General features: G+C 52.0%; 12 protein-coding genes across 12 annotated transcripts; 4 read left to right on the top strand and 8 right to left on the bottom strand.

The window, feature by feature from the left end:
* Nucleotides 1-1,147: 1,147 nt before the first annotated feature.
* Nucleotides 1,148-4,015, top strand: LY79DRAFT_509629 (uncharacterized protein; the record flags this gene model as incomplete). Its single annotated transcript, XM_060554074.1, has 1 exon — nt 1,148-4,015. The coding sequence occupies one exon, from the start codon at nt 1,148-1,150 to the stop codon at nt 4,013-4,015; it is 2,868 nt and encodes a 955-aa protein (XP_060417144.1).
* Nucleotides 4,016-4,246: 231 nt separating this feature from the next.
* On the bottom strand, nt 4,247-5,128 carry LY79DRAFT_587992 (tRNA intron endonuclease; the record flags this gene model as incomplete). The annotated part of the gene is made up of 1 exon (XM_060560854.1): nt 4,247-5,128. The coding sequence occupies one exon, from the start codon at nt 5,126-5,128 to the stop codon at nt 4,247-4,249; it is 882 nt and encodes a 293-aa protein (XP_060417145.1).
* A 652-nt stretch (nt 5,129-5,780) lies between these two features.
* Nucleotides 5,781-7,425, bottom strand: LY79DRAFT_544205 (paxneb protein). The gene is made up of 2 exons (XM_060557107.1): nt 6,641-7,425; nt 5,781-6,568 (listed from the first exon to the last, which is right to left on the bottom strand). The coding sequence occupies exons 1-2, from the start codon at nt 7,080-7,082 to the stop codon at nt 5,865-5,867; spliced, it is 1,146 nt and encodes a 381-aa protein (XP_060417146.1). The 5' UTR covers nt 7,083-7,425; the 3' UTR covers nt 5,781-5,864.
* Nucleotides 7,426-7,688: 263 nt separating this feature from the next.
* Nucleotides 7,689-8,205, top strand: LY79DRAFT_577310 (RNA polymerase Rpb8; the record flags this gene model as incomplete). The annotated part of the gene is made up of 2 exons (XM_060559870.1): nt 7,689-8,035; nt 8,100-8,205. 2 exons carry the CDS (start codon nt 7,689-7,691, stop codon nt 8,203-8,205), a joined length of 453 nt encoding a protein of 150 aa, XP_060417147.1.
* Nucleotides 8,206-8,436: 231 nt separating this feature from the next.
* LY79DRAFT_509555 (NUDIX domain-containing protein) lies at nt 8,437-9,511 on the bottom strand (the record flags this gene model as incomplete). The annotated part of the gene is made up of 2 exons (XM_060554064.1): nt 8,437-9,400; nt 9,468-9,511. The coding sequence occupies 2 exons, from the start codon at nt 9,509-9,511 to the stop codon at nt 8,437-8,439; spliced, it is 1,008 nt and encodes a 335-aa protein (XP_060417148.1).
* Nucleotides 9,512-10,000: 489 nt separating this feature from the next.
* Nucleotides 10,001-10,978, top strand: LY79DRAFT_544212 (uncharacterized protein). Its single transcript, XM_060557108.1, has one exon. It carries the CDS (start codon nt 10,296-10,298, stop codon nt 10,917-10,919), a length of 624 nt encoding a protein of 207 aa, XP_060417149.1. The 5' UTR covers nt 10,001-10,295; the 3' UTR covers nt 10,920-10,978.
* A 173-nt stretch (nt 10,979-11,151) lies between these two features.
* Nucleotides 11,152-13,735, bottom strand: LY79DRAFT_58788 (GDA1/CD39 family protein). The gene is made up of 2 exons (XM_060560834.1): nt 13,516-13,735; nt 11,152-13,432 (listed from the first exon to the last, which is right to left on the bottom strand). Exons 1-2 carry the CDS (start codon nt 13,526-13,528, stop codon nt 11,385-11,387), a joined length of 2,061 nt encoding a protein of 686 aa, XP_060417150.1. The 5' UTR covers nt 13,529-13,735; the 3' UTR covers nt 11,152-11,384.
* A 711-nt stretch (nt 13,736-14,446) lies between these two features.
* LY79DRAFT_544215 (uncharacterized protein) lies at nt 14,447-15,844 on the top strand. The gene is made up of 2 exons (XM_060557109.1): nt 14,447-15,106; nt 15,172-15,844. Exons 1-2 carry the CDS (start codon nt 14,947-14,949, stop codon nt 15,513-15,515), a joined length of 504 nt encoding a protein of 167 aa, XP_060417151.1. The 5' UTR covers nt 14,447-14,946; the 3' UTR covers nt 15,516-15,844.
* Nucleotides 15,845-16,275: 431 nt separating this feature from the next.
* On the bottom strand, nt 16,276-17,349 carry LY79DRAFT_544216 (uncharacterized protein). The gene is made up of 2 exons (XM_060557110.1): nt 17,202-17,349; nt 16,276-17,148 (listed from the first exon to the last, which is right to left on the bottom strand). The coding sequence occupies exon 2, from the start codon at nt 16,848-16,850 to the stop codon at nt 16,353-16,355; it is 498 nt and encodes a 165-aa protein (XP_060417152.1). The 5' UTR covers nt 16,851-17,148; nt 17,202-17,349; the 3' UTR covers nt 16,276-16,352.
* Nucleotides 16,972-17,627, bottom strand: LY79DRAFT_58860 (uncharacterized protein). The gene is made up of 2 exons (XM_060560936.1): nt 17,202-17,627; nt 16,972-17,148 (listed from the first exon to the last, which is right to left on the bottom strand). The coding sequence occupies exons 1-2, from the start codon at nt 17,518-17,520 to the stop codon at nt 17,093-17,095; spliced, it is 375 nt and encodes a 124-aa protein (XP_060417153.1). The 5' UTR covers nt 17,521-17,627; the 3' UTR covers nt 16,972-17,092.
* Nucleotide 17,628: 1 nt separating this feature from the next.
* On the bottom strand, nt 17,629-18,771 carry LY79DRAFT_678807 (E3 ubiquitin-protein ligase CCNB1IP1; the record flags this gene model as incomplete). The annotated part of the gene is made up of 4 exons (XM_060564511.1): nt 18,453-18,771; nt 18,154-18,393; nt 18,004-18,102; nt 17,629-17,938 (listed from the first exon to the last, which is right to left on the bottom strand). Coding segments are annotated over exons 1-4 (726 nt in total), but the record flags the coding sequence as incomplete, so codon positions are not given.
* Nucleotides 18,772-21,117: 2,346 nt separating this feature from the next.
* On the bottom strand, nt 21,118-23,574 carry LY79DRAFT_601491 (fungal-specific transcription factor domain-containing protein; the record flags this gene model as incomplete). The annotated part of the gene is made up of 3 exons (XM_060561844.1): nt 21,118-23,292; nt 23,346-23,469; nt 23,526-23,574. The coding sequence occupies 3 exons, from the start codon at nt 23,572-23,574 to the stop codon at nt 21,210-21,212; spliced, it is 2,256 nt and encodes a 751-aa protein (XP_060417155.1). The 3' UTR covers nt 21,118-21,209.
* Nucleotides 23,575-24,236: the final 662 nt, after the last annotated feature.

Raw genomic sequence — 24,236 nt, forward strand, 5'->3', positions numbered from 1 at the left:
GGAGCGGCGGCAAAAATGAGGTCCCTCGAGCAATTGGAAGACTTCGAGCAATTGGAGAAGACAAAGCTCGCAGTTTTGCGAAAAAGGCTATGGTTAACGGAAGGGGTTGGCTACTTTGAGAGTCACCCTTCCATGCAGACGAAGCTCTGGTGTACCACGGCATATTCATCGCCGATGACATCAGATGGTGGGAGGATTATCTTTATGCTACTTCGGAATCTTCGATGTGGAAAGACTAGTATTGGTGTTATTATTGAGGGGCCTGGGTCATGAAGCTGAGCGTCGATAGGCCGAAGCATTCATTGCCTGCAGAAGCGTTGATACTTGTCCAACATTGTAGCTGAAGGCAATAACCTCACAGGCACTTTTACGAAGAAGTAGGCAAGCAAATGCTATGGGTTGATTGATACTCATTTCCAGCTGCATGTAAAATACAGTTAGTGTTCTGGAATGTGTGCATTCAAGGAGGGTCGCAGCACCAAGCCTGCTCTGACTCAGTAGTAGTTCACAACAATGTAGGTCGATATCCCTCTACCGGGCTCTAAAACTCCATACCCCCAGTGACCGTCATTATTCCACATAAGGACTACCCTACGTAGGTACCGTAGGCGACACCGCACTTGTCAGTGCTTTTGTATCCACTTTACCCCAAGCATACAGTTAAATGGGCCCACCTGTCGGAACGCCGTCTCCAGCTGCTAGCTGTACGTACATAGCGTGGTGGAGCGCACGCCGCTGCGCAGGAGCGACTCAGCGAGCTACCCGTCGCACGCGACATCCTATCCATCTCATCCGAGCTTCCGTCCATCTCCTCTTCGTCAACCTCCTTCCCCCTCCCACCTCTCATCTACCCACTTTCGATACCGCACCTATTCGACCGCTCGAGACAGATCTACCGATCCTTAAATTCGCCCGTCAATAGAGCACCACCAACAACTGGTTTCCCAACCTCCTCCCTAACCGCCATCATCTGTTAATCCTTTGACCGACATCTCCTTCTGCTCTCTGCCCGCATCATGTGCCGTCGCCTTCGATCCCACCGCTCATGATTTGTGTTGCGACACATACAGCCGCTCTGGGCGACAAGGCTGCAGTCGTTTCCTCAGCCGACACCCGATCTTAATACCAGTGTACTTTCTAGCAGATCATGGACACTCCTCAACAACCAGGTTCGCTAGACAAACCCGGGGTCTGGCAAAACCTTTCGCTGTGGACCGCTTACCGAATTCAATACGCCGTCAACGTTACCAAGCTCGCTCCCTCCCTCGAAGATCTGGTATGGGCTGGTCCGAGAATGGTCCAGAAGCTCACAGCCTACCTACCCTTTCCTGATTCACTTGACGCTCTCGGTCAGAGAGTCATCCCCGAAGCAACAGGTTCTGGGATACTACGCACTACCGACCTTGCCACCACTGTTGCCTTTATTATGGACATGGCGCCTCCCATGGTCCGTTCTCATGGACCTGGACCTGCTGTTCTGCTTGATTCGGATGTCGGTGGGGTCTCCCCTAAGTTCACCATGGAGGGCGCAAAAGGCCTTGGCAGTGTCTTCAGCTATGCTACGAGCAAATGGGCGCTTTGCTGTATCGCCATGGCCATCGTACTCAACCGAACCCACATATTTGCTGCTACACGTCGACGCTTGCGGCTCACCTTACCCGTTCGGCTGCTGCTCCGCGGTCTTCCAGTGCTCCTGTTTCTGGTACAAGCCCGCGGGCTTCTGCGCTCAATCCAGTGTCAGACCTCCCCCGACTTCTCACAGATGCGATGGGGAAACACAAACAAGAGCTCTGATCTTATGTTCTCCCAAGCCGGGGGATTCCTTCACACCATGAGTTCTACAATCTTGCTAGGCGCTTCAGACGAAGAGTCCTGCATGGCCGTGGGTATGGTGCCGGCAGATGTTGACGATGCAGCACAGGAACTGCGGGGTTCATTATCTCTCCTATGGCCCCTCTTTGGCACTTTTTGCCTTAGCCAATTCTTGGAGACCGTCTCCTGTGCCGTCCAGGGCCGACCTGTGGCAGCAGAGACGGGCATGACACTCTTCGAACACTCTCTTGCGTTTGCAGAAGCCGATGCCGCTATCAGTAATCAGCTGGGCTGGGGCTTATTTACTCAGTCGCAAACAGCAGAGGCTACATCTAGTGCTGGCGGTACTATTGCCATCAGTCGCTCCATGATTCTAAAGAGAGTCAATACTTCGCCTGAGGTACTGTTAATCGCTTTCCTCTCGGCTATGAGCCATATCACCAGCCATATGCTGGGTATTTTTAATCTGCAGGCCAAATTTCGTCTGGTCAGTACTGGGTTCTGGGGTCTCTGCTTTATGGCGAGCATCCTCTGGAGTGCCTTGACGTTCTCTTTGGACGATCCAGCAAAACAAGGACTGCTCAGATTTCCCACGGTCTGTATCATCGGCTTCATTCCTCACGTACTTGTTCTTGGTGGCATTCTTATCTGTTTGTTCATATACCTACTGGCTCTTGGATTAGCCGCTCTTACTCCTACGGATGGACAAACAGGACAGAGGTTGAGTCTTCAAGAACGACTGGTCCACGCCCACGCAAACATGCAAGCCAACCTCTCCTTGTCCGACATCCGCATTAGCATGGAAATGGACTTTTACACAGCCTTGCTACGAACTGGGTTTGGCGCTATTACAATGGCAAGCGAAGCTGTTTACCTGAATGAAGACAGGGACGTCACAATGCGGCCCTATACATGGCTTGAGGAGGAGAGATATCGGGAGCTCGAGGATCTGCGGACGCAGTGGATTGGAGCTGGTGCGACGGACTCCCACTACGACACCATAGGTACCATCGGCCTGGTGCCTGTGAAAGATGATAACATATTGGCTGCGAATGGTTATGCTCGTGAGCGAGCAGCACAGAAGGTGCCCAAGTCTCGTTCAGGAGAGCGACGGCTAAGGGACGGTGTCGGCGCTGCGGAACGAAGCGGCAGGTGGTTGATGGCGCTGGATTTCATCATGAATATCAACAGGCTGATATTCCGAACGTGGGCTACAGCCATGCTGAAGATTCTGTCCAAAATCGGTTTCCGCCATCCAAAGTTTCTGCTCTGGGTCGTTCGTCGACCAAAGGCTGCCAATGATACGAGGAGCTCAAGCCACGGTGTCAGTACAAGTCATGTACATGCACCTGCAGACTCGACAGAGTCTCTGAACATCCCCAGAATTGATGGCGTTGATGTCGAGTCCGAGTTCAGACAACAGGCATGGAGGGGAGGCGAGAACTGGGCCCCTATCGACGAGGCTGATCTTGACTCGAGGCTATACGGATGGTGGCTCAGAGGGGGTTGGTGGGGCTCGAAAGACAACAGCGGCGAATACCAACCATACGCGTCTGGCGACGCAGACGACGATGACGATGTCACAAGCGTTGTGTCTTTCAGCACCAATAATGATAGTGAATGGGAGTCGGAGGAGGATGGGCAACGAACACCTACGCAGACCAGGTCATGGGCTTCCCGGGAAGCTACACCAATCCCTGAAGATTCACTTCAGTTGTCAGATCTTGCACGCCTGCTACATCCGAGCAACCCGGAGGAGAGAGAGGAGGCGCACGCTCTAGCTGCCCATCTGAGCAGCGACAAAATCATGACCCGATCACAGTATCGTAGGGTACAGCAGCTACAGAAGACGAGGATATTACAACCAGGCGGACGAGCCAGTCGTATCATGGTGCGGCCGGTAAAGATGACGCCAGACGAGGAGGCTCAACGCTTGGAACAGTTGTTACTGTCTCGCCGCGCTAACTCTACACGTTCCATGGATGATGGTGCGTCGACGTGGGCTGAGGGTGCTGCCGGTCTTGGTCCGGATGGTCCGCAATGTGTTGTCTGTCAGAGTTCTCCTCGCACTATCATCGTATGGCCGTGCCGCTGCCTGAGCTTGTGCGACGACTGTCGCGTCTCACTTGCTATGAATAACTTCGATAAGTGTGTCTGCTGTCGCAGGGAGGTTATCAGTTTCAGCAGGATTTACGTTCCTTGAGTGTCAGCGGACTGGAACAGTAAGACTGTCGGCTGTGTATATTGGAGATGTATCTCAACGAAACAAGATTGTGGTAGAGAGCACGGTAGCCATGTAGGCGTCCGTGGCCATTCGGAAGACTTAGATTCGTTCATCCAAATGGGGTATCTTAGTGGTACGATGTTATACAGCAGCTCTGGGCTTAGCATCAGGCGGTATCCTTCATTCATGATCGTTCTTGTCCGTGTTCAATCACATCCCAGCCCATTCAACACAAAACGTGCGCACCTGCCTCGAGGATCCACCCAGGTCAGGTACCTCACCGCCAAACAAGAATCCCTTTTTGACCGAGGTGCCTAGGCGACCACTACCGACAATATCAAGCATGGGTATGTTCTCGTCGCAGTCGTAGTTTGTGGCGAGGAAGTGGGCGTGATATCGAAGTGGGTCACCGGGATACACGCTGTAGTCAGCGCCGAAACGGAGGCCAGGCGTCATAAAGTAGCCCTTCGATTGTAGGTGCCGATGCAACGGAACAGCAGGAGGCCAGCCCACAGGGTCCGACCCATCCTCCGAGAGGATCTGCAGGCCATCGCTGGTTGTTGGTGTGACTGTTAACGCTAATTGGGCACCAGCACTATCACGGGGTTTAGCAGAACTGTCCAGGATGGATGTTTCTGGAGGGAATAGGTCCAATTGGTCAGCTGGGTTGGGGGCAGCGGAAGGTCTTTTGGCGCCGTTGACCCTCCTCGCTTGTTCCATGGCTGCCTTTCTGGCCTGGTCCTCAGCCAGTAGCTTCTGGGCCGTATGCCGGCGATCCTTAAGAAGTGTAATGTAGGTCTGGCGGGTGATCCCCTCCGGGGAGCGCAAGGACGACAAGTGGTACGAAGCCTCATCGACGAGACGGCCTACCTTCTTCTCGACGAGCACGCTGGCCTCTTCAGGTAGCAGTTCAAGCGGTAAACTAAGAAATACGTTCTGGGTTGGATTCTGAGGTGTAGTTCCCACTAGTATTGAGCAGATGTTGTGGTTGCGCCGGATGATAGCCACGTCTTGGGCGTCGAAGACCAGATAGCGGTCTGCGATCTTGGAGATGCGCACAGGAGGGGGTACGGAATCCTCCGAAGCTGCCATGATTGTCCCTTGCGGCACGTCCTGCCTGGTGGGATTTTGCTGCTGTTATTTGCCTACTCGTCGAGGTATTAGCAACTGCTGAAATCAATATTTTGAAATCGCATAGCAAATGGGGCGGAAGCCACAAAAATCATATTGCATTAATGAAAGATATCGTCACAGAATGTCAGTGGATTGACAGATTGATTGAGATTAGGTGTTTAATCATTTGAGCTTTTCGAAGAGGGGATAAGAAAGAGACGGTTCAGTGACTTACCCTGATGCTTGCTTGTTGGGGTCAAAGGGAAGAATTCAGAATTTTTTTGGAGAGTTTGGAGTTTTGGAGTATGTTGGTGGAGCAAGGCGGTCAGGCAGTATCTTCCGGTGATTCAGTCTGTGGCGCGGTGGCTGTGCGATTGTAGTCCTTGGTACGTAGCATTCACTGTTGCCGTATCTCCTCCATCTTGCATCGCCGTTATATTCCTTGGCAACTTGATTAAATAAAAGGTGTAGCTCGCCTAGAAATACGGCCTCGCATTTCCAATGCCGTTGGCAATCAAGGCCCGTTGGTACGAAGCCATCTCCCCCAAAGCCACGTTAGTGGTTGCGTACAGCGCGAAGTATTAGTTGCTTCCATTGTTTTTGCATCATCGTGGGGCATCACGTTCAGAGTTTGTGTCTTGCGAGCACACACTGTTCTGCGATGCGCAATTTCGATTCTGTAGATATATTCGGGTTGATTACAAGCGGTTGCAACTCAAAACTCCAATTTTTGTTCCTTGTTCCCCTGATTCTTTGCCCCCGTGACCTCTTCGTCAAGCATAGGAGGCAACACGTAGGGCTTGAAGACTAGCCCGCTGAAACTGCTTAGCCTGAATGACAGGTTCTCCCGAAAAGACTGCCCTTCCAAGCCGCCTCCTCTCTCGTGATACATGGGAAGTTCATGGACCTTCAGCATGCCCTGCACCGCATCCTCTGACTTAGTGCTTGGCTGCACGTGTACTTTTCGCGGGAGAGGCAGCATTTCGAACACTCCATCACACAGGAGCTCCATCCATCTCGTAAAGCCAGTCGACCGCGGGAACAATGACGTCGAAAGCGATATCATGGCCGTTAATCTCCCATCGTGATGGCGCAACAGAGCTCTCAACTTGTGCAAGAACTGGAGCGCGTGCTCCGGCAGGCAAACCGAGGATCCATAAAGTGCGGGCGATAGAAGACTCGGCACTAGGACCCTATGAATAGTCCCAGGCGGTGACCCCTTCAGCCTTGCTGCGATGTTGGCAATGAAGGCATCTAACGGCGACAAGCTAGCAGATCCTTGGGATTGAAGCCAGCTCATCGTGACCATTAACGGTGTCGCATGAAGTTCCCCCTTGACATCACTAGGCTGCAGGCGCTTCCCGAGGTCAAACATGTGGCAAAAAGCTTCACGATAATTTGATGTGTCATTTTTCGAGTCTGGGTGGGGTCATGGGAGGTTAGCGTTTTTGGCCATAGTGGGAAGCACGAAGAACGGGAGCGACAACATACCAGAGCCGGGATCATTCCCTAAGCTCTCGTATCGCCACGCAATTTTCATTTTGCCGCCTTTTCCGGATTCCGGTTTGCTTCTACTCGAGCCGCTTGTTTTGGCAAGGCCTGGCAGCTCGCCTATCCATGCTTCACTCGGTCCAAGCACGTGCACTTGGTGTCCCTGTGAGAGGCCTTCCGCGGCATAATATCTGAGAACGACACCTGCAAAATCCGTTGTCCCAGACTCCTCAACAAGCATACTAGATCCGAGTGGTAGACCAGCATGTCCCGCCATAAGTTGATCAAGAGATGCTGTCCCAGTTGATATCGTAGGGCGGCCATCAAGGGGTGACGGACGGACTCCTACCGGAGGCAATACTTCTTGCCTGGGGGCGATTGTTTCCCCTCCCGAGCCTCTGGTGGATGAACCGAGAACGACGTTCTTCTTCCTGAACGACATAGCGTGGGTGTCGTGTCTGTGTGTTGTGGATTGAGGCACAACCACTACCCCTGATCCAACAAATTTGGACTCAGAGTTGTCCAAGTCAAGCGCCTGCGAGTGTGTCAGAAAGGCTTCACATGCAACGCATCCGGTGAGTAACTCACGCTTGCTTATCTCCTCGAATATGGGAACAAAACCAATCGATAATTGCAGGAAATATAGAAGAGTAATAGTAGAATAGATCGACTGGTGAATAGAACAAAATAGGCATGTATTGGATGCCTTGCTCAGCGTTATCTCAGTCCTTGCCTAGAATCGTCCTTTACCAACGTTGCTGAAGAGGGCAGGTGGGGGTGGGGAAATATCACTTACAAAAATTTGAGCCAGGCTTTACGGTACGTACTGCCTGAGGTTCTTCAATCGCTTGCTATACCGGATAACTACATTTCCAGACTTTTTTATTCTCCTTTCTAGCAGTGCTTAATGCAAGTCCAGTGTTGCCGACCACGATCTTGAAGCTTCTACAAGGGCGACTACGGCCCATTTCGCAAGTACTGAACCTCACACCACAGAAAAACCAGATTTCCTGCCTCGAAGCCATTTTCACAACACCCACTCATAAGCATGTCAGGCAGCGGTGATGTGACTCTCTTTGAGGAGTCCTTTACTGTCACCAACTACGATCAGTCCAAGTACGACCGAGTCGCCCGGATTTCCGCTACTTCTACGGACAACCAGACCCTTATGACCCTCGACATCAACATTGAGCTATTCCCCACCTCTGTATCCGACAGCCTGCATGTGGTATTGGCGACGTCCCTAGCCCACGACGGGAGCAAGGATGATGAGAAGGGATGGAGGGACGTCACCAAAGGCAACCAAGACCGAGAGCCTACGTTGGCCGATATGTTTGACTACGTATGCTACGGAAAAATCTACAAGTTTGAGGACGCCGACGACGGTCAGACCATGTTAGTCTTCGCGCCGAATATTCATTGTCCATAGCATTGGAAACTGACGATACCCTCGTTATAGCAAGGCTTACGTCTCCTTTGGCGGTCTCCTGATGTCTCTCGAAGGCCCATACAAGAAGCTTACTCCCCTGAGAGTCGATTATGTCTACTTGTTGATCAAGAAATGATGAACAACGTGCTTAAACTACCCACAATAGATGGCCTCCAGCTCCCTTCCGTTCGATTTCGTCGCGCACGAAACGCGAGGCGGCACGAAGTCCATCGAGCCTGAGTCTGTCCGAGGAGATTTCGAGAGCTGAGAGTTGGTCTGGATCAAGGACGTTCAGGAAGATAACAGAAACAGAAAAGGGCGGGTTGAACCGATAATAAGATACCCCTTTCTCCGAACTCTCGCTGGCTTATTCGTCAATGGCCCCTAGAGACGAGTCTTGGTTGTGCGGCCCAGGGAACGGGATTTTTCGATGGATTCTTCGCACGATTCGGTCGTAATGGGGTTCGTTATCTCTGGTCAAGATGCCGTGGCGGATAAAAAAGTCGAGAACGACTAGCGCACAGTTGGGTTTCCACTGGCCCTGTGCTAGCCCCTCCAGAACTTGTTCAACAGTGCAGAGGCTGAACTCGGCGACCTCGCCGTCCTTTGGTTGTGGCACAATGTCTTCGGGTAGTTCGAGATCATAAATCCACTGAACTTCGGGATAGATGAGCCCCTCTTCGCCCGCCTCTGCCTCTGTAACATAAATGTACGTAACCCCGCCGACATACTTTGCTCGGTGGCGAACAACCTGCTCTGGCAAGCTAGCTTCCTCGTCTGCTTCGCGGATTACGCACTCAAACGGGTCTTCACCCGTCACCAGTCCACCAGCGACTGTGTTGTCCAGCATTCCGGGAAATGTCGACTTGGTCGGAGAGCGGCGTGGCACCCAAATCTTGATTCCGTGGCTTACATTCGGATAGTGTACGAAGGCCGTCATGTGAACGCCATATCTCATGACGCCAAACAACCCAGAGGCAGCCCTTTCAATGTCAAAGAGAAGCTCACCATGGCGGCCATAAACAGGCCACAGCTCGTCACGCCAACCTCGAAGGATCGGAAAGGTGTCTCTGGCCCTCCAGTAGTCTGCTAGATCCGCTGCCAGCTTGCTACGACTTTTCAATGTCGATCCCTGAAAGGCGCGGATGGTGCGCTTCTCTGAATCAACTTGGACTTTACCCTTGATACTGTCGGGTACCTCGAGTAGCTTCTCCACAACTCGGGGCAGGACGTATCCGAGCGGCACCTCGCCCTCGGCATCATCCCAGACAAGAGTGTAAACGGACTCTGGAGTCTCGTCAGGCCGAGTCTTGCACTGTGCGTACGGGTATCTGTATTGATGGTCAGCTGTGGGGTTCAGCCTTCAAGAGTTGTGCTAGTGGAGGAGATGGCTCTCACGAGTCTACCTGGTCGATGAGATCGATATTAGTAAAAGTCTTCATCATGAAAGTGTTATTTCTGCTCGCAGTTCGCGTGACTGAATGGAGTGTGCGGTGGGGGTATAGCGTTCGTAACATGAGATTTGGGGTGTTGGTGAAGACAAGGGCTTTGGCCGTGACCCGAGAAAATGCTTGTGAGACAAGTACCTTTTGCCTGCTTGTTTCAATGAACATTGAGGTTTCGAGGACGGATCGCTACCTGCTTTCAGGCTGGTTGGTCAAAATACAGGCCAACGCTGGAAATCCTTGATTTATTCAGGCTAGGTACCTCTTAATACAGCTGGCACGCGTTCGGGGGTACGTACATACGATGTACCTGAACTAAAAGCCGCCGGCGGATCTGATAAAAAGATATGATTGGTCAATATAATCGACTCTTCTCCCAGCGTCTCGGGGTTTCTTGCTGCTGCTGCTAGCCCCACTCTCCAACATAACGACGATTGGTTAGATCGTACCTATCTACCTACCTACCTACCATACACATTTCCCCCTCCTAAGACCATCAAAGGGCCCGTATTGACTCTCAGAAGCTGGTGTATTAAAAGCGAAGTCTCGGCCGTCTTTAAATAACCTTAAAACGCATCCCTTGTATAATCACTGTCCAACTCTACTGTCCTTTTGGATTCCGTCACTGAAACTATTTGTTGACGGGTTATACCATCATCTCGCCAAGATCTGCAGCAACCAGCAAGAACACGGTGGAAGCAGCATACCGGCACAACCATACTACGCCAGATTGGACAGCCTATTTACAAATACTCCTTTAATCCAGCTCACCCAACCGACAATGTCCGGTCCCCTTTTCGGCATCGTTCCGGCTGGTCAGCCTCTGTTAACGGACCCAACATCGGCACCCTCAGAAACTTCCTTCCTCTACTCCGTGTCCGCCGTCCGACCATTCTCCCACATTACTGTCCTACTGCTCCCCGGCATCGTCCTACCTCCGAATACTGCCGCTGCCATTTACTTCGCCACGGCTTCCGATGTCTCCGCCGCCACAGCCACGGGTCAGACCCCAAACTTCAAATTCCTCGGCGGTATAGGAACGGGTAAAGAGAGCGCCACCTTCAAGATCAATGCCGGGGGTAGCACCAACAGTAGCGACAGAGATCCAAATACCGACAGTGTTATGGTTGGTGTCTCCATTGAGCCGGCCGAGTCGGTATTCTCGCGAATCCAGGAGCTCTCGGCAACCCGGTCATCCCAATCGGGCGCCGCTTCCCAACCGTTTACGCAGCTCTTGGCGCAAAACATCATCAAGAACGCGTTTAACTTCCTCGCGAGCTTCAGTGGCACAGCTGGGCCTGGTGGCGTTGAGGTTGTGCCATTGAAAGCGTTCGAGGAGTGGTGGAAGAAGTTCGAGAGCCGTGTCAGATCCGACCCCAGCTTTCTTGAAAGAGCGCAGGACTGATACGACGAAGCCACGTTGTAATCCGTACATAGTCATTCTAATTGATACCCCCAAGGAAAATATTGCTGTTATTGAGAACCATAGACCAGACATGCCCTGTTCTTTTAACTATGAAGTTCTGTCCAAGCCACGTGGAAAGGGCTAACAATCAGGTGTCATACAACACCCAGATGCAAGGAATCAAACACGAGTTCTGCAAAAGCTCAGTGCCATGCAATGCCATCCCAAATAATATCGTCTAAGCGGCCCGTGATACTCATGTGACGGGAGCGCCATTCTGCCTCAAATCCTAACTCCTAGCGGGGTGAAATGCCGGGAAATCACCGTCGTCCCGAAACGCCCTCGAAGAAAATAACGGAACTTCAGGAGCAAGGAAAAAAACGTAAAACACCGGTAAAACACTCTTATCCAATCGCTTCCCGTAATGATTATTCTTACACTGCAAATTGTGGGCAGTTCTGCCTCCTAATCCTCACCTAGTGGTTTCATGAGTGGACTTTTCAGCCTTGTTGGACTACCGGCACGACTGCGACGGCCCGCATTAACCGCACTTGGTACAAGTCTCTCTCGGCTTTCTGTTCTGACCGCTAAACCCCCACGATCCATGGAAAAAGGCGGACGTACATCATCGAACCGCTCAATATTGAGTTTTGGAGTGGCAAGTCCTGAGGACCGGCCAGCCCGAGAGCCCTCGCTGCTGTCAGAGTGCTCGTTCTCGTCTGACTCAACGGAGCCTAGCTCGAATTGGTCCGCATCGCCCTCCTCAAGGACCCGTTCGTAAGTCGCCGAGGACCGTCCAAAGAGTTTGTTGGCGAAGAAGCCCCGTCCGAACTTCCGGGGGCTGCCCGGACGTCTTGTTCCCCGCACGGCAGAAGCAACCCTGCCAAACCAGCGAGACCGGCGATCACGCTTGCGCAAGAGGAAGGCAAAAACTACCAGAATCAGGAGGAAGGCCAGAATGCCGGAACCCGACTTGGTTTTGGCTTTGTCCAACAGCTCGTCGGCAGTATCCCAGTCGTCATCGTCATCGTTTTCAACCGTGACGGGTGAGAAGCTAGAGCCCGCCGGCTCAAAGTCCGTAGCCCCAGCAACATTGCTTCCAAATCCGACTGGCTGAGCTGTGCCTCTGGGCGGCACCTGGCCTGCCGCGTAAAGAACCATCTTGCCCAATGTCCAGCTGACTTCAACGCCGTCGATCTCGTTAACAGGTTGGAATGGGTCAACAAACCCCTTTTCCTTCGCATCCTCCAGGGTTTCTTTGGTAACGTTCAGGCCAGGGTTCGGGGTGTGTTCGAGGCCAGGCCTAGGAATACCGATGCCTTCGTACAACACATTAATGAGCCAGGATGCCTTGAAGCAAGCTTCTTGAGCATTTTTAGCTTTTTCCGCAGCGGACTTTTTCCTGGCAAGGATGTTTGTCTCGATCTGCGACCAGTCCTGGGTGCAAAAGTCCACAACGTTCTTCTGATACGTTGCCAGGTCATATGCCGTCTTGTGGTCCTTTCCGAAAACTCCATGCGTAGTGTGCCAGAACTCGGACACGCCAACAAAATGGTTTACATCAAAGTCAATGCTTGGCACGTGCTGGCCGTTGAGCAAGCAGGGTTGGTCTTCACATGGTGTGTCCTTTCCAAGTAGTGGCTCAGTCCGTTTAAGACATTCGTCAAACTGGCCGGTACCAAGAAGCGACAGCTCCTTTCCCGCCAACTCGCTAGCGACCGGTTCGCCTTCGAGGGTCGTTCGTAGTCCAGCAGGCAGACATGGGTCCGGAAGCTCAAGACCATCAGGCTTACCGTACTGCTCCTCAAGCTTATTGACATATCGTTCGCGGGCCTGGTTTGCACCGTAGCCAAGCCAAGTGGCAGTGAAAACACGATGCTCGACGGTCGAGCCGTCAATGGTTCGCAGGCGAACAAGCTTGAGATCGTTGGCATGTTTCTCGGCCTCTGTAGCATTCGGGGCAAATGCGATTTGCGCCGAGGCGCCCCCCATATCCAAGAAGCCGTAGGTGTGGTGGCCTTTGCCATGCGCGTGTTTGTCGGGATGGTCGAACCCACCCAAGAGGTAGTTGGTGGCGAGCCAACCATACAACCCTTCCGTTTCACCAGATATGACTTGAATGTTGGTATTGCAATCGGGTAGCGAGAACCGCGTGTTTTGCTGGAGATACGAGCACATGTTCCTTAGCAAGGCTTTTTGTTGGTGATCGGGAAGAAGACGCATGCCAGCGGTGGCCATGAGGTAAACAGGTGTATCTGCAACCTTGCTGTCTGGCACTTCCTTGAGAGCTATGTCGATGAGCGACTGCAAGTGTTCGCGACCGATCTCCTCAGGTTTCTCGGCGAAGGACGACACGCCGGGGCGCGTCTTCTTGCTCGTCTGCAACTTGATCTTTGGCAGACTATGTAGTTCATCAATAGAGGCATTCTTGATGGCTTTGGCGTGATCCTTCCATTTGTAAACGTATAGACGCGTTCCTGAGGAACCCGCGTCGAAGATGATACCATATCGCCCTGTACGAATAAGCACTCGGTCAGCGTACTGTGATTCAAGATGTAGGCTCGGAGCGTGCTGGTCATCATGTCAGATTGCGTACATTTTTTCCCCATGAGGAGCAGCTGATGCCGTTGGGCTGCGCCGTGACCAAGGTCGCTAGAATACGGTTGTTGATCGTTGGATGCGAGAGGGACGGGAAAATAGATGGGATCGCGGCGTAGGGCGATGATGCGTTTCTTTATGGAGTAGTGAAGCGATTTGACGAACCGTGTAGCGCTTTTGTTCGCGGCTCGTGGTTTTCTTTCAAGCCTCTTGTCCAAGTGTATCGTTCGAGACCAAGGTTGTTCGTAATGGTATACAAGTCGGTGGTAGTTGGGCGGCGTGGCGAAGAATGCGGAAATGCTATCGCAAGAGAAATAAAAGGCCAGCAGTCGGAACTACAAAACAAGTGATGGGTAGAGATTCGTTCGGAATGGATTACCCGGGGTTCGTCGAGTGGAAAGTTAGCGAGCGTCGGTCATCCTAGGGATGTTCAGGAGAGATTCGGGAACGAAGGCTGGCAAAGGTTGGCAATTGATTGCTCGATTGATTGATTGCCAGCGTCAGGGGGGAAAGCTAGAAATGGGAGGGAGAGAGAAGTCTGGAGATTCGGTGGGTCGAGCTGGGACTGAACTTGGACTTGGAGGGGATGGGTAGGTAGTCAGTCGTTGCCACAAGCTGAGTGGACAGACGAACGGGAAATGGCTTGAGAACAAAAAAAGAGATGGAAATACGGATAGTCTGGGCTCGTATTGGAACTCTACGGGCAGGGGATTACTGAGTGGCAGGGTGTGACACTGCACTCAGCGTGCCAAACACTGTGCGCTGCCGTAAGAGTTATGTTAGATTAGCCTTGCAGGCTCGAGGCGCCAACCTGCTTCTTCGCACTGGTCTTCTTTTTTCAGTCTGACCTTACGAGAACAGCGATTGACAGAGGGGTGACGGTCAGAGGTGCGGCGCTGGGCTGCACTGCGCGGCGGCAGAGACTCATCTTCAAACAGGGAGTACGTAACCATCTGATGTTTGATTATGACTGTCTCTTCTTGGAAATCGGAAGTACACAGTACGGGTCAACTAGCGACTGTCCCTAGAGGTAGATTGTGAGGGTTATCGTAATGAAAGGTACTACCGTACCTTACGAATTACGACGTAAGCTGCCGCCTCTGTCTCGACGCAAGTACTCGAAGATACGGCGTATGTTTGCGAAAGCAAAGTCGCCTCTGCCTCGCCAAACCCCCTTCTGTCACATACTAGAGTCTGGTGAGACTGTAATATTGGGCCTCGACCCTCCCTTGAGCTTTATACCTTGCGTCCAGAAGAAAGAAAGAAAGAAACAAAAAAAAGGGCCTCGAGGGACCACATCAAGACATCCGTCTCTCCTTCCATAAGTACATTGTAGGTAGGTTCCTTACACTGTACAGATCCAGTAAATCAGGTAGTGTAGACGCTGTTCCCGCCTATCACTGGCCTATGCACTCTACGAATTCTATAGATGCCCCGAAAGCTTGGCGGATGTCAATGGTCGCGCGACCAGGTGGTGTGGGTTCCCTCCTCTACCCACTCGATCACGGAACTTGGTTGGACCCCTGACTTGGCGTGTCACATTGGCCAGCCGCCACCATGGAAGGCTACGGAACGCCTTAGGTACCTATGTAAGTAGGTGGCACACCGCGCACTGGTTATCTCTCTCTGCTAATATCATCTGCGACGAATGGAGCCATCTTTCTCTGTCGCGAAAGTCGTGGCGCTCGCCCTCTCTATCATAGCGGATACACAGTACAAACAACAAAGTACGGTGCCTGCAATGTCCTCTGGAATCTACAACACGGGGTGCCATGTAGTTTGGGCTGTTGCCACGCAATCAGTGCAATCCGTTTACGGTCGGTCAAGGAATGTTCCGCTTATGTCGCCAAGTTTCTTCTCAACCAACCTTGCAGAGTCGCGACGGACAGGGGTTTCACTAGTGTGGACTGTGCTGTCGTAGGTGTTGTGTACCTATCACGGCGAGACCGGTTGATTGCGGATAAGGTATACGTACCCACCCCGTCACTCCTTGTTTAGGTAGGTACCGAATGACAACCTCGGAGTGCCTGCCTGTGTCTTCCTCCTTGGCCCACCAGTACTGAGATAGGCAAAGATAAGATACGAGTACATGACTGGCTTTACGCGTGTAAACTCCCTCGCCTTACTAGACCTAGACACACTCTCGGTATACCTACCATCAGCGACCAATATTCTGCAAGGGGAAATCCAAAACAACGAGAACAGATGGATATATATACAGTGACGTGCAAAAAGTCTGGGCCCACCCCCTTAGTTCCCTCCAGCCCACACATCTACCCCATCACGTTTACTACGAATAGAACCACAAAATTAATAATATATATGGCAAGAGTATATTCAATTAAAAGCTAATTGTTTGTCTATCAGTATCGTGTATACCATCCCCGGGCCTGCTGTACAGCTCGTAAGCGCCGCGGTATTGACTCTATAAGACGGTTGATAGTATAAATGCGGGGTGGGCCCAGACTTTCTGCATGTGACTGTATATGGATGGAAGTAAACAAAAAACGGTTCACCAATGTGCTTTCGTTCCTTAATCCCTTGATTACTCTATCTGCTACAAGATGCCAATGCTTCTATGCTTCTCCGACTGTGAAATGTCTAACTGGAGCAAATTAATGTCAATGCCTACCTATACGCGCAGTGCAAGCCCGTCCAGTCGCCGGGCTCCAACCCTGGTGTTAAGTCAATTATCCAACGCTTCCATCTCCAGATTTCTCCGCATCATCCACCCTTTTTTTCCTCCCATCTTCCAACTCCCGTTTTCGTCCCAACGCATGTCTCCCGCTCGCAATTGACCACCGAATCCTCCGAGCGCCGATGTTGAGTCTAACGTCATACGCAAATCACATTATCCCCTCTAAGCCTGCAGCGAATCACATCCGCATTTCGCCGCGCAGCGTCTGTGACCCCTAACGTCAACGCTGACCGTGACCAGCCTGCTCTGATGGGACGAGAACCTAAACCTCCCACTGCGCTGCTAGGTAGTTCACTCATATCCAACACCCTGGGCCCCGGCTCACAAAACACGTTTGCTATAAACCATAACCCCCGGTTGCCAATGGCAAGCACGAATGACGACATCATCAACCTTGCCTGTTCTTTCTGGTCAACAGACCATGAGCTTTCATAGTCACATTCGGCTTGTTGGCATTCTTTAGTATGACGTTGAGTGCCATTGCACGGCGACTGCATCGTTCTGGAAGTCTCTGAATTGCTGTTGGCATTACGCATCAGCACTTGCCAGCTCGCTAATTGCTCCTGCTCATTTGGAAGACAATTTCCTCTGCGTTGACGCTGGCTGCCAAACAGAGTTTCATCGGGCCGTAACATGTGCTGCCCAGGTCCTTGGAGGGGATTATTCCCAGCTGCACTCCGTGATCCATTCTTGCACAATATTTTGTCCTTGTATCCATACTATGTGTTTCCTTCGCCGTCGATTCTCCACTAAAGGCATGCTTGACTTGTGCGCTTTCGTGCCTTGTTTCCGTTCCTCCCTTGGTTGTTCCACCTCGAGCGCAAGACCCTTGAAAGCAGGTATGGTTGGCAATCGATACCAGCTATCATGGCTTCTATCATGGACTCGGTATGTGACCAAATGTTGTAGGCACTAGAGCCGGGCATTGACCAGCTATCATCGGATGTCAGCGACGAAACATTAGAAATTGTGAGGCCAGCAGGCACCTTGAGAATATGACCGAGCTATGTTGCGCTCCATCGGACCATGACTGCCGCGACCGTCATGTTTACCATGTCCAATGTGACTGGTTCTAATACCGGATGAAAGACCTACGCCTAGGCCGTAACCATGCGGAACTGGTGGGTGTCGTGGGTTTGTATCGTTCTCGTGTGCACCAGAGTGGCCACGAGCCGAAGTGGCTAGCCCGGAAGCTGTAAGCAGCCCGAGTCTAGTATGGCTCTTTGCGTCATGCCCCTGAGGGGTTCCGCGAGGAGTCTGTATAACACTGCCTGCATCAGCCATCAGCCTACGAATTGGTAGCATAGAGCCGTTGGTGGGCTGGCCTTGCACCGATCCGGACTTTGACCAGGCGTTATCCTCACGAAGCGCCCCTGGACCTTTACCGGTGTGCGCTTGCCGGCTTCCTCGATCCTGCCCAATAGAATGAAAAGGGTCATGGTTTACTGGTTCTCTTTGCGGCTCGTATATGTTCAACCTCGTGGTAGGACCCGGGAGATCAGAGTCCGGTGCGTATGTACCGTACCGGAGACTCGATTCAATCGCGTCTATCGCAGCAGCCTCCATCTGCCCAAGGTCGGCTTTCCTCTTTACTCGGTCATAGAGTTCTTGGATCTGTGTGAGCTTGCGGCTTTTTTCTTGGTAGGCATATGCAAGCTCTTCATGTTTGCGTCGCTCGTTGTCGCAGTTATCTGAAAGGGCTGCTGGGATATTAGCCAGCATACTCAAAGCCAGAGATAGAAATTCGTCTTGCTGGTGGACTTGCCTTGCACTTTTTCTCGAAGGCACATAATTTCTGTGTTGGCATCATCCACGTTTCTTTGGAACCTCATGTCCAGTGACTTTAGCTTTTCTGTCAGGGTTTTTTCAAGATATCGCTGGTAAACGCTTCCTAGGTCAACGAACCAACTCGAGCTTCTGGTAGAAGTCAGAGCTTACATTTCCTGTGTGGTCTGGTAAGCCCAGAAACTCAGTGCTCTTCCTGCACATTCCATGATAACGTTTGGACTCAGTCCGCTTAATATGGTTGTCTTGTAGTCCTCGGATAAGTTTAGATGGGTCACCACCGCGTCGTCGGGGTTGATGATCTGGGACCTGCACGCAGGGCAGGTTCTGTGCCGCTCTTGAACTTGTCCGGTAAGGCCATGGTTGTTTGAACATTCGGTACAGAATATATGACTGTCGGGCGAGGTTTGTCAGTTCTGGTAGCAATTGGTCTGCAGCATTCCCCTGCTCACCTGCACGTAGTGACCAGTGCTTGGTCGCTAAGCTCCTTTCGACACTTTAGAACGTTGCATTTGAGTGTGTGTTCCATGGCTGAGGATGTATCCAGCTACCACGCACTGTAGTACCGAGGAGGAGGTAACGCTGGGTTGCTTTATCATTCGGCGATGGCAACGGATAGCTTCGTTAGAAAAAGTCAAGGATGAATACCGTGCAACGCCAAATCTTTCGTGAAGGCTTATTGCTCGTGTCCACAGGAAATTCTACGCGGCACGCCCGAGAATCGGCGCGGAATAATGTGTTCTGGTGCAGAATGTCAATGCATCACTGGGTTGGCCCAGATGCTGTGTCGGCGACATTGATGAAGCTGCGATGGCACCTGTGCTGTTCGATCAAAGTTCCGTAACTCACTTTCTTCTCTCCCTTGCTCCCTTACATGAATGGATAGGGAAGTGAGGTACATGCCTAATGTGCACAGTAGTCCACAATTGGAAAGTACTGCAAGATACCTGCCTCCTCTCGAGGAAAACTGCCTAAGTCGCCTTGCGAAGTTCTTAGTCTACCTAATCAACGAGTCACACTGATGAACTTCAATTGCTTGGTTTAAAGCGTCACCTTATTACCAGATGTGTAATCGTCTGGCGTGGAAACACCATGATATTGCAGTTATGACAACCAGACGTCGTCGACTAGGCTCACTGTGTTAACCAGCAACGCTCTCTAGATTCCAGCAAAAACCATGCGAGGGATTCAGAGGCTATTGAAAAGTCTCAGTGACACTCCTGCCCAACATTAGCGTCATCAAATTGACCTGTCATGGGGCACCGGTAGCCCGGGAAGTCGGTATTGCGGTCCTCCATGTATCGGTCCATCGGCCGTTATCGATTGGCCCACCATCATGGCTGTAAGTCCTTCCCAAACTATAGCTCTGCCAGTGGGGCCAGCAATTCAGTTGACAACTCGTATACGGTTCGTTTCATTAGTTGAGACTAGAGGGTAAGGTGCGAGGTGGCCTGAAATGTAAAATACATGACTTTCCGTATCTATTTACGATGGAGGGGTCTTCGAGAAGGGTTGGCATCGAGACATCCGCGAAAACTTGGTCGCTGCCGGATACCCCCCCTTCCTTGAGCCAAAATAATATTGGGAGATAGTTAACCATATTATAGAATCCTATCTCGGGCAAGTGCTAATCAGAGGAATCGAGCAACGAGTCCTCTCTCTCAGGAAATATTAGCTGGTGCTCAATTATGGCCATTTCCTTCATACGATATATTCATCCGTCTAAGTCGTGTCTACCACTACTAGCTCGCCGCGCTATATAAGGTAGTCCAAGGGGTCCAGTCGTGACATGTGGGGTTCACTACTCCCTTTGCCCAGATCACGAGAGACAGCTTAGTAGCAGATACACAAGAACGGACGAGACTTCCTCGTGCAGTCCGCACTTATCATTGTTGCGATATAAACATATGGGGTAGCAACGCTTAAGCAGGAGCATGGATCAAAGGAAGAGGAGGGGAGACGGCATGGAGTTGACATGGGCATGTATCACGGGACGAGGCTTGATGTGGGGTACTGGTGATGGACAAACATTGACCAGGGTCAGTTCTCCTCCGTCACATCTCATTCATCGTCTGTGACTCTGTGTCCCCATCCATCTTCCCTGAAAGGGAGCCAAAAAAAAGTCGCCACGGCCCGACAATCCAGATGACCATCCTCTCCTCGAAGCCCACCCCAACAACACATTTATCCGCCCAATCACACTACCGTCTCGGACACCTGCACGTCTATCCTAGTCCAGTTACTATACCTCGGGCTATAGCACCTCATTCACACCAGCCGTCCATACTACGTTATACAGTGACTCTGGTGGCCCATTCTCGAACCGTCTGCTCCGGTCCAGCCGCTCACGTCCCGCTAGGTTTATCTTAGCCGATCCCTGTCGGTCCGTCTTTCAATACGCACATACGTCAAATTACTTAGAGGCTGAATTGTTATCCTTGCCTCTTGCTGGACTGAGGATGGTTGTGCAACCTGAGGTAAGGTACGGCCGGCATGCTTACACATATTCGCTCAGGGGTAGGAGTTAATTGATACTACCTCCCGCTTTTCTTCGGCCTGCTCGTCCCTGATGCCGACATCCCTGCCCCCAAACACACCGGAACAGAATGTGATATGGGATGGTCTTCCACCATGAAAGTGAAAGGCGGTATGGCCTTCCATAGTTTCGCCATATTCATGAAGCTCCGTATCATTCGGGAGTTGTAGTCATTCTCTCAGGTCAGTTGTTTATGTCGTTCGCAGCAAAGTCGTCACGCTATGCCTCATGCGGGATTCTCAAGGGTCGTAGGTTCGAATTGCTTCTCTCTTTCCCTCCTCGTCCTGCTGACACTCAGAGGCCGCCGATTCTTTCGTACAGAAAAAGGACTGCGAAACTGGCCCAAGTCAAAGTCCAGGCTAAGTCTGAATCCGGTCCGTCACCTGCTATTTCTGATTTGATCTTGAATATGAGGGGTGGATGATATACATCGTCATCATCATTTCGGATATTCTCCATATTGTGTACTGTCGTTATAACCCATTTTTCAGTGATGCCAAGCGTCGTCTGCCCACCTCTGTGCAACCCACACTATGTACAGCGGCATGAGGAAGTGGCGCCTCTTCAAGCTCCGTGATCCAGACAGAGTGAAGTTGGGTGAGAGAAGAGAAAATATGTACCAGAATGAAAGAAAGGGGTGCCAGGCGAGGAATGTACCACCAAAGTGCCCACACTAGTGGATGAAGAAGTCGCCCCCTATTGTTGCAGTCTGACTGCCCATCATACCATAGTCCATGTGCATCATTTGCTCGTTGACGGTGTAGGGGGTAAAGTCCACACTCTGGTCCGGGCTTTGGCCCCAATACATGCCGTCCAGATCCCAGAGACCATGCTGATCAAGCATGCCCATCATGCCCATCCCTTCCGGCTCCAGGCCAATGGGTGACATGTGCAGTTCTGATTCCGCCAACAATAAGCCTTGATCGCTACTCATCCCTTGCAGAGGACTCTCTGACCGCACGGATGGCTGTCGAGAGGCTTCATACATTCGCCACACTACTTCTCGGCTACGTTTCGCTGCCAATGACCAGTCTTCCATAGCCTCTAGCAGATCAATGATCGTCTCGATCTGCTGGTGCCATTCGGGAACACGTGGACTGTTCCACTCCCAGAAAACACTGACCAGAGGGATCATGGCAGCCTGGTAGAGAAACCACACAGCGTTCCATCCCGACATTTGGTTGCGAGTCCATTCCCTTGCAATGTCCTCAATGGTGTGCTTGGCAATTTCGCGGCACGTCTCGATGGCCGTCACATCTTGCTCTCCAACTTGGGAGAGGGAGCCGTTGCTAGCCAAGCTGAGGAGAACCGGCCGGTTGAGCAGCATTCGTAGGTTCTGATATCGCCACTTCATGACACACCTCGCAATGTACAGCGGCTCAGCGCAGGGATCGGTCGTCCTGAGGAGCCATGGGAGGCTGCTGTACCAGTTGACCAGCTGACCGTCAAGGTTGCAACGATCCTCTGTACGCAGAAGGGGCGAAATCGCCAGCAGGTCTTGGATCTGGGTGGCAATCTTGCAGAATTTGATGTTCTCAATCAGTGGCAAGATGCCCGCGTGCTGAGAAGAGTCTCGGGTCTGATTGACGCCGAACTCGGGCGGCCTGATGTTGATTGCAGGGCCCCATCGACCAAACGAGGGTCGCCCCATTGTTGTTGTTGCCCAAGTGTCGAGGCAGAACAGACTCCACCAAGTACGGCGACGGGTCTCGGCGGCGACCACGTCACTTGAACCTTGAGCTAGGCTCTCTCGGTGAAGCCCAAGGGCGCTAGCCATCCTGATGGCAGCACCGAGAACAGCATTGGCCATGTTCGGTCTGTTGATGTAGTGGAGATAGTAACCCCCGATCAGTGCCAAAGCCTGGACCATTTCAATGTGACTACTGCCAAAAGCGTCCATTGGCAGATATTCCATGGCCTCGTTGTAGTAGTTGATGTGGTTGTAATCATCTGACTTCATGGCCACAATACTGCCCATGGCGAATATCATGTTCAGAAGAGCGAGCCAAGGGCCATCAAATCGTTGGCCTTCCAAATAATCGGCACGAAAGGCGGCCTCGTCGAGCATGGGGACGAATACATGGATGCGCTTGAAGTAGGCATCGATCAGCGTCTGGCCTTTCCACGACCAGGGGACGCGCTGCGTATCCTTGGTTACCGCGCTTTTCTGACGCAAACTTGGGAAGTTATGCATGACTTCGGCGCTGTGGAGCGGCGTAGTGAGCGAGTTTCGGAGTGCAGGCTGCACCTTCATCAGACACATCAGTGCTGCTTTTATCGAAGAGGCGCCAAGGTATGACGATTGCCGGTCCATAGATAGCGAAAGAGCGTTCACGTCGTCGGCCTCGATGGGGATGGGGTCGCGTACGCGGCGCTCTTCGTCCCACTCAGTATCTCGGCCGGGCATCAACTCGAGGCTGGAGAAGCCTCGCTCGGAACCGGAGCAAACAGGAGATTCCAGCTCTTGTGAGAGAGGAGAAGTATTCAGAGGCGGGGATGGAAGCGCAGTCGCCGTATCAAGTACAGGGCGTTCAAGCAGACTGAGGAGGTCCTGGCGACAGAGCGGGAGCAGTGATTGAATGTCTTGGTTAGGGAACAGCCGTTTCAAGATGGACCGACATTCCTCAAGGGACTGTGACAGGGCTTCGAGAGTCTTTCTTGAAGGGATGACGCGCTGTCGGTGTTTGTCATAGAAGCAGCGCTTGGGGGCCCGGCTTGAAAGACACTGACCGCACGGCTGTTGGCCATCACAGCGGCTAATGACGATTAGGCGATTTGGAGTCTTAAGACAGGGTTGGGTGATACCCACATCTTTCGTCTTTTGCATTCAGCACACGCATGGGGTGTGGTGATTCTCTTGGAAGTGTTGGAGCCGGCGGACTTTCCGCTTTCCTGGCTACCGGACGTTTGTTTTTGCGGCGTTACTCCCTGAACTATATGTTTATGAGCCAGGGAAACACCATTATGCCGAAGGCTGGCAGATACTAACAGGTATGGAACATTCCACCTTGAGTGGAAACTGGGATCGACGGGGCCATGTTCGCCGCCGAAAAGCAGGTAGTACGGCACTGGCAGAACCGGACACAAGGCTGTGTCCTTGAGAAAGATGTGATGAACTCTGAAGGTATTTCGAGGAGTGAGGGAATGATTGTTTGTGACTCTGCCTTTGCTGAACATGTGAAATGGGTTTGTCGATGATGTTGGCGCGGACAGCGAAGATATATATACAATCTGTATGGGAATCTGGTCCGGTAAATCCGAGGTGCTACCTTGCTGGGCGACGAGGCCGGCAGCTATTCACAGGAGAAGCGGCGCGGCAACTTTGGGTGTGGGGAAGGTTACAGGGGTCCAGATGTGAGATTGTTCAAAGAAAAAAGAGACGATGGAACATCAATGCCGTGTCGGCAGGGCAAAGCAGCAGACGAGTCACTTTGGCCTGAGGTGACGGGCTGGGACCAGACCAGACTAGTGTACGAGGTGACGGAAAATGGAATGGAGGGGGGAGGGTCGACCCAGGCCCGACAAGTCCGCGGTAGATAGTAGAATAGGATCTGCAGGATATCGATCGTGGCCAACGACCTGGTGAAGATATGATGGAGGGCTGCTTGTGGACAAAGTCGTGTACCAAGGCAAACTGGGGCAGGACGAAGGGGGAGGGGGGGGGGCTGTACCTTAGGTCTGTTGAGGTAGATAGATACAG

The sequence above is a fragment of the Colletotrichum navitas genome (assembly GCF_030913465.1).
Source record: "Colletotrichum navitas strain CBS 125086 chromosome Unknown LY79scaffold_12, whole genome shotgun sequence".
In the NCBI taxonomy this organism is placed as follows: Eukaryota; Fungi; Ascomycota; class Sordariomycetes; order Glomerellales; family Glomerellaceae; genus Colletotrichum; species Colletotrichum navitas.

Excerpts from the sequence above, each read along its gene's own strand:
- LY79DRAFT_544215 (XM_060557109.1), top strand. The coding sequence starts at position 14,947 with ATGCCCCGAAAGCTTGGCGGATGTCAATGGTCGCGCGACCAGGTGGTG. Across the intron at positions 15,107-15,171 it reads GGAACGCCTTAGGTACCTAT|CCATCTTTCTCTGTCGCGAA; the intron begins GTAAGTAGGTGG and ends CGACGAATGGAG.
- LY79DRAFT_544205 (XM_060557107.1), bottom strand. The coding sequence starts at position 7,082 with ATGTCGTTCAGGAAGAAGAACGTCGTTCTCGGTTCATCCACCAGAGGC. Across the intron at positions 6,569-6,640 it reads AGGGAATGATCCCGGCTCTG|ACTCGAAAAATGACACATCA; the intron begins GTATGTTGTCGC and ends GACCCCACCCAG.
- LY79DRAFT_544216 (XM_060557110.1), bottom strand. The coding sequence starts at position 16,850 with ATGTTACGGCCCGATGAAACTCTGTTTGGCAGCCAGCGTCAACGCAGA.
- LY79DRAFT_544212 (XM_060557108.1), top strand. The coding sequence starts at position 10,296 with ATGTCCGGTCCCCTTTTCGGCATCGTTCCGGCTGGTCAGCCTCTGTTA.
- LY79DRAFT_58860 (XM_060560936.1), bottom strand. The coding sequence starts at position 17,520 with ATGCTACCAATTCGTAGGCTGATGGCTGATGCAGGCAGTGTTATACAG. Across the intron at positions 17,149-17,201 it reads AGCTCGGTCATATTCTCAAG|CTGGTCAATGCCCGGCTCTA; the intron begins GTGCCTGCTGGC and ends ATCCGATGATAG.